The sequence below is a fragment of the Rhea pennata genome, chromosome 2 (assembly GCF_028389875.1).
Source record: "Rhea pennata isolate bPtePen1 chromosome 2, bPtePen1.pri, whole genome shotgun sequence".
Lineage (NCBI taxonomy): Eukaryota > Metazoa > Chordata > Aves > Rheiformes > Rheidae > Rhea > Rhea pennata.
In genome coordinates this window covers 131,158,679-131,176,257 of record NC_084664.1, presented here as the reverse complement: position 1 = coordinate 131,176,257, position 17,579 = coordinate 131,158,679, and the positions used below count along the sequence as shown (strand labels likewise).

Sequence of the window (17,579 nt, the reverse complement as noted above, 5' to 3'; positions counted from 1 at the left end):
CCTCACCAAAAGAAAAACCAGTCATTTCTCACTGCACATTTTAAACAAAACTGGCTTTCAGTTTAGCATCCTGTTGAACAGCTATTCCCTGTACTTCATAATTTCTACTACAAAATAAAGTTCAGCATGAATGTTATACTACCCAACAGCACTTTTCCCAGTAAAAAAAAAAAAAAAAAAAAGAATAAATAAAAGCTCAAAGCTTCTATTATACAGGAATTTTGCTATGTTCAAACTCTATTATGAAAATATAATTTGCATGCTGAACATGTTATGATTTAGCACCTTCCCTCGCAGCTACCAATACGTCTAGAGAAGAGAAAAACGCACTCAGATACAGCTTTCAATTATAATAGGTAGGTCACCATCCTTGAAGTAGGGATTCTTGATGCCAAGGAAAGAATTAGCTGGTCTGGTTTTGTGGGAATCAAAACTACTATCCAAAATAAATCAAATTTGACAGCCATCTATAAACAGAGTCAGCAACAAGGGAAGGGGTTCCAAACTTGCCAAGGTTCCTTCTGCTCCCTCAATGGGATTTTTATTTGGTCCATACCTATATGCTTGTGTTAATTCTAGTATTCCTTCTCTCATTCTCAAGCCTTGAGAGCAAGTGATACTTGCTGCACATGTCTCTGCTCTATTTACTGGATCACAAGACTGAAAAATTATTTCATAATTAGTTATTATTTCATAATTAATGAGAAGAAAAACAAGTTATCCCAAACACTACAATTACTGCATGACATGCACTGTTTCTGATACATGCTCAAGGTTTACTAAAATCCAGCCCTAGTGCCATATTTTCAACATTAAAAATCTCTGTTGAGAAGACAGCGCAGTAGCATATTTTGTAGACCTTTAGCACCTTAAAAGACATTAAGCTTCCAACCATATACAGGAAATAAGTTATCCACCAAATCTTTTATCTCGGTTATTCATTTGCAAATGTGAAGAGTTAGCTCAGGATCAAGGAAAAATTCTTAACCCATTCCTCCTACAGAATGGGCATGGGTATTTAATGCTCTACACTGCTACGCTACAAACCTGAGTGAAAGTCTCACATCCCCTGCCCCCCAGAACACTTCTTTAGCAACCAAAGGCCTCCAGAAAGCAAAACTTAAGTACCAGTTAGTTTCCTAATTGAATATTATTTCCAAATGAGTACCATTAGTTAATCCAGAATTAATAAATTCTGGAATTGGCTACACCAGAGGATGGGAAGACTGATAGGAGTAATTTAGACAGCTTCTTAGTATAAAACTGCCATGTGAAGCTATTCCACAAGGCATTTTGGCACCTCTCCTTTCCACCTTCCACTAAAATTCAAGTTACAAGAATAAAAACTTCAGCAGCTTTGTTCTCACTCTACTAAACTATGCACTAAAAGGCCAATATGATTCAAGCATGTTTTCACATGAATATATTTCATTACATCAGAAGATTAAGGAGAGCACTGTAAACTTTCTTCAAACATGAATGGAGCATAGGTGTTCACCACCATGGTGTTACAGATCAAGTGAGCTTAAGATTTTTGATTTATCCTACAACACTGTTACTTGGTTAAATCTCAAAATCTGGAATTTTAGAATTACTGTTTATCCCACAGAATTAACATGGTTTTGAAGAACACAAGCATTCAACACATTGCACTATGATAGCATGTAAGATGAAGGAAGAAGGATAAATATCGTCACCAAGATTAAAAAAAAAAAATATTCAGAGAAGGGTCTGATAGATCAGAAGAGCATAGTACCATGTAAAGCAATGAGATATTACATAGGATTTTTAAAATGAGAAGCTACAACACACAAATTGAACTCACTTCTATTTTAAACAGATATTTTGTTTTCTCTTCCTTTGTAACTGCAGGAAAAGACCTTTATTGTAACACAAGCATCAGTCTTTTGCAAGCAGATCGAGTTTCCAAGATGGCTAAACATAAGCCAGCTCAGAAGCAAAAGTTCACAAGATACAAGAGTGGCCACTACTAGCAGAGATTCACAGGTCTGATCAGATCATGCTGTAAGGGAAGACCCTTTGGGCCTACCTTCCCATTGTCTTTCCACACCCAATCTTACAGGTCATGCTGTGTTTTTTTCCTTCTTCCAACTAGTACAAGCAGAACTTCAGAGTGTCTTCAAAAACTCAGTGTGTTCCTCAAGAAAGTTGTATAAAATTTAAGTACAAGAGTTGTGAAAGAATTGCAAAATACTATCCTAACTGTCAAAATACAAATGAAGTCAATACTTCTGCTCACTGGAAAACTCCCTTTGATCATACAGAATCACAGAACAGTTGAGGTTGAAAGGGACCTCTGTAGAGCAGCTAGTCCAACCCCCCTGCTCAAGCAAGGTCACCTAGAGCATGTTAGACAGAATTGCATCTAGGTGGGTTTTGTCACATGCTCTAGGTCACCCTGCTTGATCTCGATTAGGTATTATATTATTGTATATAATACTGCAAGTCAGTCAGAAATAGTATATATTTTCTCAGTGTACCAGCTGTCCAGTCACTCGATAATGGTATTTTTTTTAAATTGTTTAGAGGAATGAAGAGAAATAAAATTCTGTAAGATGATAATCCAGCTATAGTGAACACAGATCTTTATTCCTTAGCTGCTGTACAGAAAGGAAAGGGAAATCACTACATGCTTAATGGTGCTCCCTCAAGTCAGTAAGCCTCTGGAAAATTTTGCACCTTCCCACATAATATAGTGCTGCAGTTAAGTGTGCCATTTTGGTGTATTCCCCATGCTGGGACCGCAGAGGTGAGCGCTGCACATACTTAAATTTATTAAGGTATCTCACAACAGTTCCTGGTAGTGCTAGCTCTGAAACAGCACTAAAAACTGTGTATCAAAATATGCAGGCAGCTCAGCCCCCAGCATTAATAATCCTAGATGTAAAATTCATTAGCAAAGGCCCAAGTACCTTGGAAGTTCAAATTGGCAAGTTTAGCTCTTTGGGATAAAAAGTTCTACTTTACCTGTTCTCCTTACACTGGCACACAGAGGCCTTTATAAAGGTCAGTTTTAGCATCTTCATATCTTCCTTCTACATAAAACCACCCTTATTACAAAGCACGTGAAGCTGATTCAGGTAAGCCTGCATCTCTAGTTAACTGGATTCAAACATGAAACAGTCAATGGTCAGCACAAATTTACAAGAGTACGCACATTACCTACAAGCTGTACAAAACTTAAAACACATATTTAGTACACTGTTTTGTATTGACTCTCAAAAGCCCTTCATTTCTCAATTAAAACACTGATTAATAACACTTCTCACTTTGGTCTTTCAGAAGTCTGACAGTGAGACATTAACTATGCTGTTACATAGTGCCTAAACACATAGCTGGCATATGTTTAGTTATTTCCATTTGCAAATTAATATTTTGATCATATCAGAAAAAACAAGTGAGATTCCTTCTGCACTAGTGATTTCCCCTTTTCAGACTTAATCTTTAAATATAGGTTAAATATGCAAACTGTTTTTTCCAAGGAAAACTTAGAGCTTACAAAAGCATACATGAATTTGTTGCATCTCTAATGCTGGTTCCTATTTGTTGCTTCATTCAGTTATGATAATTTAATTAGTTTTGTTTTCATCCATCTTTCTCAAACCCAGGTATGCTCAAGTATTATGATAATACCAACAAATATTCAAAGGTCTTTTAGAAAAAGGGACAAGGAACTCATCCATCACGTAAGCCACCAAATGTACTGACTATAGCATGAGAAGGTAACTGAACTGTGTTGTGAAATAGCATAATACCCTAACTGAAAGTCTTATACTAGTCATTTTCATATTCATGCAAGTCCTCACTTTTCTACTAGTATTTATTTTAAATCTTGCTTCCAATTTATTACTTTGAAAAAGTATCTATTATCTAACAAATACCTGAAGATCTTGAACATAGGAAATTTCTAGCTTGTTTTAGTAGACTGGTGTTGTTAAGAGGTAGAAATCGTTTTGTCAAAAACAATGTAATATTGATTTTATTTTACTGCATCTAAATATTCCCCCAATCTAAAGTTGCAGATTTTAAAAAGTGAAATTGGAAAGTTGGTTCTAAAGAAATTCTTCTTGCAAAAGGGTACACAAGTGTCATAAAACTACCATAGAAAGTCTGCAGTGTGACTCAAGCCATTCAGAGTATATGGCCAACATGCACTGTTACAGACAAACCATAACGATATTACAATCAGCTAAATAAGTATACAGGCAACAGATTAAATAGTTCGAAGACAATTGCCATTGAGTTGATTTTTATTATTAGTCTAATAACCTGAATTTGTTAGTAGATAGAAACTAGTTTCTGTCTACGGGTATGTATGAGTTTAACCTGCTTAGAACTGCAGATGTATCAGTGAAGGTATAATTGTCCCTTGAAAGTGTTGGTCCTGTAAGCACTACACTGCTAAAAGCAGTTCCACAGATGACAATACATACCTGGAATCTTCTGAATTATACAAGCATTAAGTGGCAATATTAGGATGAGTTTACAACTGTCTCCCATCCTCATCTAATCCAATGGAGGATAAAGCTGGCACCACCATCCAACCCACTCCAGTCATGTACTCCTGCCTTTCTCATGGGACGCTCATTCGGGCCTTCTGGCAAGGCAGTATTTTTTGCTTGTTTAACCCTGAAGTGAACCATTTTCTGTTAATTAGCCCCCCTTGAGCCCAGTTCTGCAAAGTCGCATTAACACTAGCAGCAGTGGGGAGAAGAGCAGATACAGCTAGAAAGGTGCCAACATAGATGAATTTGCATTATCATGGAACCACAGCCACAGAAATTGGTAGAGGAAAAATAATAAACCAGTGTCAGAAATACAACTTGGAGCTATGTTAATACTTGGTTCCTGAAATACAGCATTAATATGTTATGCTACAAGAGCAGAAGTTATGCCACTGCATACATATCTTACTACATGCACTGCTGTTGACAAAAAAAATAGAAATAGCAGAGCCATGGAAGAGGTAAACCAGGGAACAAAGAGGTGTCTTCCTAGAGAGCTGGGCTGGGAGGATTGTCTCAGCTGCAGTGCTACCACATGAGAAACTGGTTCAGTTCTCTTCTAGCACTTACTCGCTGGATAATGTAGAAAGAAAACTTAGTTTTCCATTTGCCTGGGCATATTAACCTAGTACAAAGTATTCCAAGAAAAACAAATGCATTAAAGATTATAAAATATTTGTGTATTATGCCAGTGCAGATCATGAATAGCACTGAAGGTGAACCACCATAAAAAACAAAAAGAAAAGAAACAAGGATCTGCAACAGGATCAAAACTACTAGGACGCAGCAGTTTAGGCCTCTACCACATAATCATATTGCACTTTAATAAATTACCTTATTTTCAGTGGAGCCATGATGATTTTTGCACATACATTTTTTTGGGGCCTATGTATATGCCCTTGGACCTCGACACAGAGGAGATGATGCAGAAGTCACTGCATTCCTCAATATTTAAGTAACAGAGATTCCACTCACCAGAAACAGGTTGAAAAAAAAGCAAACTTCTGATAAACAGTGCTTGGGACATATTTTCACCTTATTTATTCCCAGTAAATGAATGTTTAACATCACCTGATTCACACAATCAGAAACTAAACAGCCTTGGGAAAAAATAGCAGCGGGAGTATAAATTCTAGAGTGAAAGTTAAATTGTTTAACACAGCCTTTCTGCAACCAACCTCAAAAACATTAATAGACAATCTGAAGATTAACATTTAATTACTCAAAGCATTCATAGTATGAGTTATATCCCTCCTTACAATGTGAAATGTAAAATTAACATGTAATAAGTCAGACTGTACTCAGCATTTTAAGACACACTGAGAACCTCACTGTCACTCAGCAGTTTCCCATCACTGAGGCACTGTCCATCCTTCAGCAGAAGCATTCTAAACTTCCAGCTTCCCACCTTTACATGTAGGCTATAAAGGAACAGCAGATCAACAGACATCTATTACAAGGCTAAAACACTTGAATTCTTCCCTAATAAAAAAAAAGAAAACTGAGTTTCTTTTCAACAATATGCCTTCCTATTAGAACAACAAGGTATAAATCACTCGCTTAAGAAAGAGAGGAATTAAGGGATGCACAATGGGCTACCATTCACCTGAAGTCATTCTATGACTTAAAAGTATCAACCTCACTAAATCAAGCAAGTGAACCTGCAAGTGGCTTTATATTTAATAGAAGATTTACTTGCCACAATGGACAGTAAGCAAAACGCTTTCAACATTTAAGAGCTTTAAGTTTGCACAAAATAATTCAGAATGGCCGATACAGATGTCTAACTGAATTTTAAAACTGACTCTTATCAGGATAAAGCTTTAAAGTAATCAGAATTGAAACAGTTAGAAAATTCCATCTTTGGTAACATCCTTTTTCCTATTATTTGGCATACAGCATGAAAATGAACCATTTATTTGAAAAAAATGAAATACAAACTCAGTCAGATATTTATTGTTTGGAAAAATCAGTTCCCTGTTCATTTATATGAAGAAACAAGCACACATGATCCATCCCTACATCCTGCAAGCTAATTTGCAATCTATTTGAAGAGCCATAGTTACTCTGCTGTCCTAACAACTGCACCTATGTGGACAAACTTGTCAGCCCTCCATCCTTCCCTCTACAGAGCTGGCACCCACAACTTAGTGCACCATACGCTAGCTGCACAGGTGGGATAGTACCAGGAAACTCCTTCACAGCTCAGCACACCAAAACATAGACTGGATGTTGCAATAATTCCCCCTTCTTTCTGACCCGCTGCACCTTCTGACTCTTGACTCAGCAGCACCACTGCTGACAGAGGAGAGCAGTGTGCCTGACTCACTGCACAGCTCACGGACACACTCTTCTGGCACACCTGACCACAGGGGAAGCATTTAGACTGGTGAAAACTAATGCACTAGGTTCTAGATGACCAGTAAGATAATAAATAAATAAATTGCACTTTAGATGTACAACATCTAGAATGTTATTCACTTAGCTCTTGACCTAGCTCTTGTTTTAGTCACATTACAGAAGGCTGAAATTAGGATCTTTAGAATGAAGCCACTATAGATTCACATATCTTAGAGGATTATTCACACTGCTTAACTTCAGGCACAGAAGTTGCTCTGCATTGCCCTGAAAAAATCTACATGCCTCTCTCCTTTGTTCAAAATAAATAAATAAAGAAAGAAAAAAAAAGGAACTTAGGCTTCTAACTTTAGGTGCTTTGAGTCATAACTAGAATTTCATCCCTGAAGAAGAATACAATTTTATGCCATGAAAGGCATCTGCTACATCTCTGAAGACAATCCTACCAGGTATCTTTAAAATTATATATGTGCTTGCATTTTAGAACTTAATGATCTGATGCTTTTCAAGTCTGCATCACAAGAACATTGCTCCAACCAACAAGGTTAGGTTCCCCAAAACCTAAACTAAATGGACACTCAATCCTAATACCAAAACAGACATGTTGGGTACTCCCTTGGAACACCAGCAGAGAAACAGAGTAAGGAATTCTTTATAGTACAGAGCTAAGGCACAAAATGAACAGGACAGTATGAAAAAAAAAAAAAAATTGTACCACCATTTCTATGCCAAATCCCCCATCTGCCAATAACAGGTTTTTATTTTCAGCATGGGGTGCCAGGACTAACACAAAGTTAGTTCAAGTGAGATTAAAGTACAAGGTAAGTCACCATTTAAAAACATTAAAGGAAACCTTTCTGGTCTGCTTCATCAAGTGCATGATCATTTGATATGCAAATTTAACAAAAATATTTCATCTGAACTTACCTCTTCTGAAAAACTGATAGCAGTTACTGCCTTTGCCAAGCTACTTTTGCCATTAAACAAAACATCTAACAGCTTGATTTCCCTCTCATTTATCCCTGACTTAAAATCCCCTAAGGAAAAGCTGAGCAGCCTGTAACAAGCGATTTTCAAATTACTTAGAATTTAATTATTGTCTCCAAGTTGAGTTATTATCAGTCTAATGATACAGTTGTGTTTAAAGCAGAATGTCACTTCAGTTTTTTCATTACACTCCCTCACTCATGTTTTTTCCCCTTTTTAAATACATAAGTAATTTGGCACGACATTTGGCTAAGTACCTTACTCCGTTGATGTGGATACGACACATAACACCAAGCTTCACCCTGGCAGAGCAAGCCTTTACTCTCTCATCTTTCTCAGCTTCCAGATCTAGGAAGGGCCAGACTGGCTCAGTCATGCACATATCACAGATCATTACACAGAGCTGTGTCATACTGATTAAATTGAAAGAAAAACCTGATTGCCTGAATTCCAAGACATATGGAAGCAAGGGCAAAAATGCGTATTGTTTCCCCACCTTAGAAAAGCAAGAGCAGTGAAATCTTGAAGAAGCTGCTGAGTACTCTGTATTATCACAGAACTAAGCTAAACCAGTAACTCATACTGCAGTATGGAGCACGCTTTGCTGCTGCTTCTCCCCACACAAGCTAGGAAACAGAAGAGCTACTGATAGACAACAAAAGCTGGATCTATACAACTGCAGATTTTGCTTCCCAGATACAAACTAGGTGCAATTTCCCTAGCCCAAGCTATCTGACTCCATGCCTGAAGAGCACACTTCTTCGGTGATCGTGAGTGAAAGGCAATGGCTCCCAGAGGCTTGCTCCGGTAAGTATTAAACAACAACATATTCCCTGAGACGGCAATATGAATCTGAAGATGGCACTAACAGATCCCTTTTATTTATACCTCTGCAGAGCTGAAGCCAGATTTAGTTGTAATCTCCCTCTCATTCTCAAGTCTAAATGTTCACAAACTATGAAAAGCAAGCCAGACATATTTACCCCATAAAAAGAATGAAGAAAATCCACAGTAACAGATTTGTTATACTTAATATTGTGCTGAAGATTACAACAAGAAAAGCTAGGTTAGACATCCAGGAAAAGTCTTAACTGCTAATGAGGTTTGTGCTGCAAAAAACCCTAAGATTTTTATTACCAGCTTTGAAAGGCACCAGAACACACATGAAACAAGATCTACTCCACAGCTCTGCAGCAGCTATTTAATTCAAAACTAACTCTTCCACACTGTAATCTCTATTTAGCTGCAGCCAATTTATAACACTCAGCATGTTTCAAACATACCAGATCAGCACAAAGTGAGGAAAGCAGCATATCCCCAAACTGAGAAACAGGGCATATATATATATATATATATGTATATATATAATCCTGACCCAAAAATTAAATTGCACAAAACCACACATTTAGACTCCACCTCCACATGCTCAGCAATTCACTGCTCTCCTTATAGGTACTCACTCTGGATTTGTTACAGCAGATTATTTAAATGTTTAAGCCCTTCTCTAATATAGGAGGCTTACCTATTACAATAGAAAGGGAGGAGGCAGGATTACAGTTTATAACATGCATGAGAGTTAAAATTCATGTAGTTCAGAAGAAAAGAAAGAAAACAGGACTGTTTTACAGCAGAAGTTACATTGCAAGAAAGGGGCCAGGAGGCTGTGTGACCCTTGATAGCCTGTCTTCTACACTAAGGATTTCAAAAAACAAAATAAAAACTGTCAGTGTGGTCTTTCCCCTATCTCCTTCACATTGTTAGCATCACTACTCAGCCTTTTTAAATAAATAAATAAATAAATAAAAAGCATCAAAAAAAAAAAAAAAAGAGAGAGAGAGAGAGAGAAGTTTTAGGTGCTTCCAAACACCAGGCTTTCTTTTAGAAATAAAATGGCTATTAAGTTCAGAGTTACAATAAGTGTTTGTATCGCAGTACCTACATAGAGATGCTCTACAGCACTGCAGCATTTCATCACATTTCATCACTCTCTAAGGTAAGGCCAAAATTAGAAATACATGAGCTTCAGTTAAATTGTTATTAGCAATCAGATTAAGAACTCATCAGCTCCCCATGTTTTATGCTTAATGTACCTAATCAGTGTTCATGTAATAACTTTGTATATCTTGTCAAACTAAAGTTGTTTCACAACTTCCAACAGAAGAAGCATTGAAGGCTTGAAGAAGCAACGTTGGAAAGGCAGTATTGCCCACTAGCCAGTTCTATAGCAGTGCACTCCAGGACTGCAGGATTTTTAACTTATTCTAACCAGCCAGCCCAACAGCTTCTGCTAGTCCAGAAGCACAGGAAGAAAAATTGTACTTATATCCCTTAAAATGGCAGCATAAAGATACCAGTGTACAGTGAGGGTGAGCATTAGAGCAATAAGAAAAAAAAGTGTAGAAGAATGATGAACTGGCAGAACAATTGCCAATTAAACATTTGAACTGTAACCTCCTGCAACACAACTACTGATTCCTTCAGCTGAGATTAAATATATTTGCTAGAAAACCTACATACATCCTTAACATTTTGAAGACTGTAGCAGTGCAAGCCTGAATTACAGCTCATACAACTTACTTGAACTCTTCAATATTGAAAAATATATTGAGTGAACTACATTATTCACATTCCACTCAATCCTGTAAGATCAAGCTACTCAATTCAATTGCAACAAAAGCATACAGGAAAAAGTAGCTGAGGTCTTACAGATCATAATCATAGTGCTCTCAGTCTTACCACATTATAATGTTGATTTTTTTCCTTAAGGTAATCTGAGCTTCTCTCTATAGCCTATTTTTTACTGTTAGTAGTACACATTAAGTAAGTTTCACATACCAGTTGTGAACCATCAGCTTCTGCACAGCCAGTAGTGCATTATAACGAACTTGTTGGTCTTCGTGATGCATATGGTTCATTACAAGCTGTTTACCACCAAGTTGTTCAATCACTCTGAAAGAGAGGAGGGGAGGAGTTTTTTTGACATTACTTCAGTTTCTAGGTAGTTATCCTATCCAACTTCTTCACATCTAGGCATTAATAGTTTTAAGTCACAGGCTATTATATATTAGAAAATAACATTAAAAATAAATATAATCTTATTTGACATGTTACAAATGCAAGGCTTACATACTACTTACTGAAATTCAAAACTTTTTCTTCATTAAAAATAGATGCCTCTTAATGGTGGCCAGAGAGGAGCTCCAGCAAATAGCAGAAACAGAAGGCCCCAGGAAACCTGCGAAAAAGTCACTAACCAAAATCCCAAGCCACAGCTATTCTTGCATAAGATGCAGAACTGGCTGCTAAAAGTTACTTTTCCAACAAAATGGGATGTTTCATTTGCATCCCTCACTATAGACCTCACAGTAGTCAGCCAGAACTTTTTACTTTCTATACCAAGGCCTATATGAAATACTGATAATCACACTACAATATGAATATAGGTTTCTTAAAAACACCACATAACACTGAAACCTGAAAAAGCATCACCACCCAGAAGACTCCTTACATACAGTATTTTGGTGTGTCATAATGAATAAAGTTCAGTATAAAAATATATAAATTGATTACTCATTTTGAGTTTCTTTTTTCTTTTTTTTAAAACGTATCAGCTCTCTCACAGGTCACAGAGTATCTGAACATCCTATGAAGAGGTTATCACTTGCATCACTCACTCTTAACATGATGCTATTCTAAGCTTATGCAAATAATCTGTTATTACTATTCTTTTTATAGGCAAATGAATGCTTTACTGCTACATCACATTTTGTAAACTGCACAACAGTACAAAGACATAATTTGAAGATGAAATATAGAAATTCCCACATCTTAACTCTGCCACAAGTGTCTTGAAAACCACAGAGAATAGTTTTTCCAAGTAGTATTAAAACATTTAAAGATGCTTCATACAAAAGGAATGCATAGAACGTTCAGCTGTTCTAAATCAGAAAGCCATAACAAGAATTCTAGAAATCATAGTAATAAAAAGATGTATAAAGTCTTTATTCCTACCTTAAGTTTCCTCACATTTTTTTCAAGAGGAAAAGATAAAACCACCAGCACAAGATATAAACAAGGCTATGAAATTAAATCACCTTTTTCTCATTACAGGAAAGACAAACGTTTCACCAAAATGAAAGTTAAAGTCCCATTATCACAAATGAAAATAGAATATTTCATATGACAATATATCCGTGTGAAATTATGGCTGAGAATATAAAGAGACAAAGAGGAGTGTTACAATACTTACATAACACTGCCTACTTGTATAAATCACTTCTCAACTGATTGTTTTAGGCTGAAAGGTAAGCTCTTATGAGGAAGGTTCACAGTAAACTCTTTTCCTTCAGGTTCCAGATCTGCTCAAAACATTTGTGGTTTTAATTCTGTTTTTCTATGGGTTTCCTTCTCCCTAACTTCTGGTTTTATACAGTAGTATAAAACTAGTATAAAACCATTGGGCTCCATTAATCTATGTACATCTACTGCAAGGACTATTCCCCCTATTAACAGTGGCCTAAGCAAGACAGCATTCAGAATTCAAACAAGTTACTGGAAGCAGAAGAACCAGATATTAGCATGACGTATTTTAGAGAGAGGAGGAGAAGAGAGGATGAAGACAGACTGTAACCATTCAGACAGTTACAGCAGCAGAAGATATCAATACATAAACCACACTACATGGCAGTTACACTGGAGGCTAATGTCTAGCCCCTGTTTATTTTAAGTGACAGCAAACATCAATATTGTACTTTATTTTTGCTGTTGGACTCTCAAAAAATGCTAGTCAGTGAGCCTCGTTAGAAGCCCATAACACTATTGCCTCAAGAATCTGATCCACGATGTGTGATTTTAGTTTGTCCATCAGAACAGCGTTGGCTTATTTAGTTTTCTGCATACAGAAAACAATTAAAGTATTAGAATTTGCAACAAGAAAGTGGGTTAGAATAGCACCTAGGACACTTATTTACATATAACCACTCCTTTTGAAGACCAAAGTCTTGCAGAATAGCCTTAACAGTCTGGGAGAGTGGCGTGTAGCAGATGCTGAGTGGAGCTGAGGTCCCATCTAGAGACAAGAAGGCGCAGGTTCTTTCTGCTACTCACTTGACTAAATAGCTTTGGTCCTGCAACCATGTGGCCGTATTACACCACTGAGGCACTGTGTTACACTCTTAAGTGGACATGTGCAAGCTGCTTAAGGATTTTGGCAAATGTCTAAATGTCTAATAAAATACTTTCAAACAAGGGACATCTTAAAGCAGGTGCATTCAGTAAAACAAAACAACAACAACAAAAAAAAACTCTTTCAGGCAGCAATATGGACTTCCACCTTGCAGAAGAATACTTGCCTTCAAATACAAGTGGTTATAAGTCTATTTTGGAAGACAAGAGCGCTAATCAGCAAATACATAGCACTGCTCAGTGATTATTCAGCATATAAGTTTTGACTGCAAGACTAGCTATACTAATCAATTATATAAATATTTATAGACTGGGAGAGGAGAGGGGGAGAAAAAACAAAAGGCATACTGAGTGCCTCTGATCCTTCTTAGTGGACCTACAAGATGGACTTAATTTGTTCCAGTAATCTGAAAAGATCTTCAGCTCAAGTTACTTACAGTATTACAAGGGCTACGAGTCTTCCTAGAGTGAGCAAGTCTTTCTAGCATATATATATATATATATATATATATATATATATATATATATATATATATATATATATATATATATATAACATGAACTTTGAGTCTGTTGTACTTGACTGTTACTAATGTTGAGAGAGTAGTCTCAGCAAGAAATGCTCATGATGCTTCCAACAACCTTAGAAAACTATTCTCAATTAAGCCCTAGCCAGGAAACAGAAACAGACCACTGCTTTGCTACGTAAGTTACATTACATGTTCCAGCTCCCCACTTTGGGTGGCTGATGGGCACGATTTCTGCAAAAATCCATAATGCCCCTTCCTGCTACAGTAGCAGAGTATACTTCTTCAGAGATGGGGTTATTCAGTAAGCTTTTTTGCTCAGCAGTTTTCACAATAGAATAAAGCAAACATAGTAGTGTATGTATGTATATGTATGAAAATATAGTAGTGTGTGTGAATATATATGTATGTGTATATACACACACTTACTATGTTTGCTTTGTTAAATATTTGTGTATGTATTTTTTTGACATTAATTTGGGTTTACGGCAAACGTTAGCATTTTTGCTTAAAGTTATATTCATGCAGCAAAAGAAAACACACTGAAATAGGAAGGTGATAACCAAAGCTGTGTCAGTATCATTAGAAATTATAATAGTTCATAAGAAAAATCTTGTCTCAGTGGTTTTAGTCACAAAATAAAAGGTTTAATCATTGCTGAAATAGTCCACTCTAAGTCCAACATTTCTAGCCCAACAGTTAGCCATAATAAAGGATAAAAACAATATGCTAATTAAATTCTTAGTATTGTTCTAATTCCTTCTGAAGTATGTCTTCTGTTTTAGTCTGAAAAAATTTATTCCCGATTACTTTAGACATAGGTTCCCTTCACTGTTAAAAGCAACTAAAACATACTAGTAACAAAAGTTAAGAATCCAATCTATATTTTGTCATCTGTAATACCTTCCCAATGAACTGAACTTAAGAAAAACCTTCATTGCACCACATCTGAATATAAAGAAGTAATAATTAAAGTATATACTCTAGCTTAGTCTCTTGAATAATAGCACATAGTTATTTTTCTCACCGTTTCCCTCGGGGATAGTGTCGTACATATTCTCCCACATCATGAGCAGCTACAGCCAGCACCTGTGGGTCATCAGAAACCTCCAGAAGTTTTGTCAGGATTCTAGGAAAGAAAAATCACAGTTTTCTTACCCCTGAATTTAAATTAACAGTTTGCAACCGTAAACATGCCATACAAGTTGCTCACACAGTAACACTAGAACATAACTTTTTCTAAACATGCAGTTGGATTTTAAACAATACAGATCCTGCCTTCATTAACAAAAATTAAAAACATTCACTGAAGTCCCTATAGTGAGCCATATCTACAAATACCTACAACCAAAGTTTACAAAATATCTACCTTTTCAGATATGCTGACTTCAGGATCAACAGTTTTGGGTTCAAGACCAGCTGTACTAACAGAATATATAAATATTTATAGATATGGGAGAGGGGGGACCGAGACAGTACCACAAAGGATACAAACACACAAAACCAACAGACGCTGCTTGTGTTAGGTGATAGACCCAGTCGTGTTTGCAAGTGTCTCCATTCCCGAGCGCAGGAGCTGGCTTCGCGCTATGGACGTGGGAAGCTACGAGGCCGTGTTGCCTGTGACACACCAAGGAGGCTACGTCGAGCCTGGGAAGCCATGTTACGAGTCTGCTATCAAACCACCTTTCCCCAGCTTCATTCTTCCCCCTACCTTACACCCAGTGCCTTCTTTAGCATATGATGAAGACTGGCAAAAAGGGCAGAATTTTATGCAGAACACTACTCAGTCATTTTAAAAAAAGCAGTTACGAATAGAGCAGTATAAGTTCTTTGATCCATTCACTTTTTCTTTTCGTTCAGGACCACCACTTTTACCTCAAAAATATCATCCATTTAATCAACTGTTGTGGTTTAAAAGAGTTCTGTCATCATTTTTTTAGAAAGAGATGATGAAAGCAAGACCTTGTAATAAACTCCAATTTTATGTATAATTTGTTACTTGAACAGAAATACAGAGCTGTAAGAATTACAAAGTAGTTTCTCAATTTCTCAATTCTTAACACTATGTGTTTTAATGAGGTAGTTTAATCACCTTGAGTGGAAAACAGTCACCTGCAACACTGTTCACTAGTGAGTAATCAGGGGAAAAAAGAAAAATAATGGCAGATATGAAGGCTAGCAACTAATAACAAGTTTAAAAGACTAAGTCTCTGAATCACTGGAAAACTGGATTCATTACACTCAGTGAGATGCAAATGTGTTCTAACTGTAGAAAGTTAGCAATAAGCAGAAACACTTAGGAGGGTTAAAAATAAAAAATGGAAGAGTTTTATTGGAATTTTCTTTTTTTAAAATACAGCAGCTACTATCTCCCCACAAGCTAGAAAATGACAGGTAAAGTGCTTTTCATAAAAATAAATAAATAAATTTAATTTGCACAAGTAGTCAGCAGAAACTGTAACACTAGAAGACACTGAGGATCTACAAACTGTTGTAGAGCAAACTACAAGTCCAACATCACTTGCATAAGAAGTCAGTAATGAAGGAGGGCAGGAAGTAAAGTAAGCCTAACGGAAGTATATTAGATTTAGAAAACAAATAATGCAGTGGATATTAAGGGAAAAGAAAATGATCCAGCTTGAAGAGAGGAGAAGACTGTCTGTCAGATGTCTTATACTACAGAGGAGAAGTTCTCAGGTGTAAGATAATTAAAAGGAAAGTGGAAGGCATTTCAGAAACCTCAACAGTACAAAGTGGCTTGGTATAAATCATTAAAATCCCTTGTCTCCCTCCAACTCTCTTCATTATTATTTTTTAATTGTACATCACTTCCTCTGTTGCAGCACAGGTAAAGCACGTTTACCTAACAGGTGGTCTCAAAACCAGAACAGATGACTACAATAAAATAACAAAATACTGCAACTGCTATTGGAAATGCTAAGTATCAACATCACTTTCATGTTGTAGTTGGAAGCATCTCAAAGTCTTAAGCATCCATAACCCTACATATTTATCAAAGGGTTCTCAGAGCCAAATCTATTGGACTATCTTGCTGAGGATCCAGGGCAGACTGGAACACACACAGACTCTGACTCAGTTTATTCTTGCCAGGCCTTTAACACCACACATTCTGCCCAACCTCTTGATTTTAGTTAGGTCCAGCACTTACTAGCAAATACAGAGGAAGTAGAAAAGCACATGTACCCAATTATCAGTTAATGATGACACAGCAGGACAACTAACAGCTTCCCATAGCTATTTAAAACCCAGATGTCTTCGAGTACATGCCTTCAGAAACCAACAATGAAGTTGCTGACTCCAATAGCAAAGACGAGCTTTCGCATCACTTCATGTAACAACCTACTTGCACCACACACAATCCAAAGACAAAACAGACAATCTACAATGTAATGCAGTAAATCAGATTTTCCACTGCACAACAGCACAACTTTCAGCCCCCAGGTATTTGAGGAAGGAGTTCTTTACTCTGATCAATGACAACAAATACCACAACATTAAGCCTAAGATATGGCAAAATCAGTTTTTAATTACATCAAGTAACATAGTAACATCCATTAGTATCATTGTTTTTCAAATGAAAGCATTAAAAGCATCTGCACAAGTTTGCAAGTGAGTTAAGCTAAAGATATTCTTTCCGTTGTCATCAATTTATTTTGACCAGTTAAAGTAAATAACCAATTCAACTTTTGGCCAAGATCAGTACTGTGTAAGGACCACACATTCTAATTTATTTTCACTTTAGTTATTACTCCCTGTTGACATAAATTAGGTATTACACTTAGTATTTTCAGTATCTAACTAATACTACGGCATAATATGAATCAAGAGTTGATGACTTACTTGAGTAGTTCATAATTCTTCTCATTTAATCTTACAGCATTCTCACGCCAAAACTTCTCAGACTTGTGTACAGGACTCCACTCCAATCTTCCTGACTTGAGTTCAGAACTGTATTCATCAAATGAGCTGCAAT

General features: G+C 36.6%; 1 protein-coding gene across 2 annotated transcripts in view; it reads right to left on the bottom strand.

Annotated features, from left to right (window-relative positions):
* The window catches only part of ATP6V1H (ATPase H+ transporting V1 subunit H), a 43,163-nt gene that overhangs the window by 1,262 nt on the left and 24,322 nt on the right, over positions 1 to 17,579 (bottom strand). For both annotated transcript variants that reach the window (XM_062568230.1, XM_062568229.1), the window contains exons 11-13: positions 17,447 to 17,572; positions 14,610 to 14,711; positions 10,707 to 10,820 (exon numbers count right to left, since the gene is read on the bottom strand). In XM_062568230.1, coding sequence (XP_062424214.1) covers positions 10,707 to 10,820; positions 14,610 to 14,711; positions 17,447 to 17,572 — 342 coding nt within the window. The remainder of the gene's footprint in view (positions 1 to 10,706; positions 10,821 to 14,609; positions 14,712 to 17,446; positions 17,573 to 17,579) is intronic.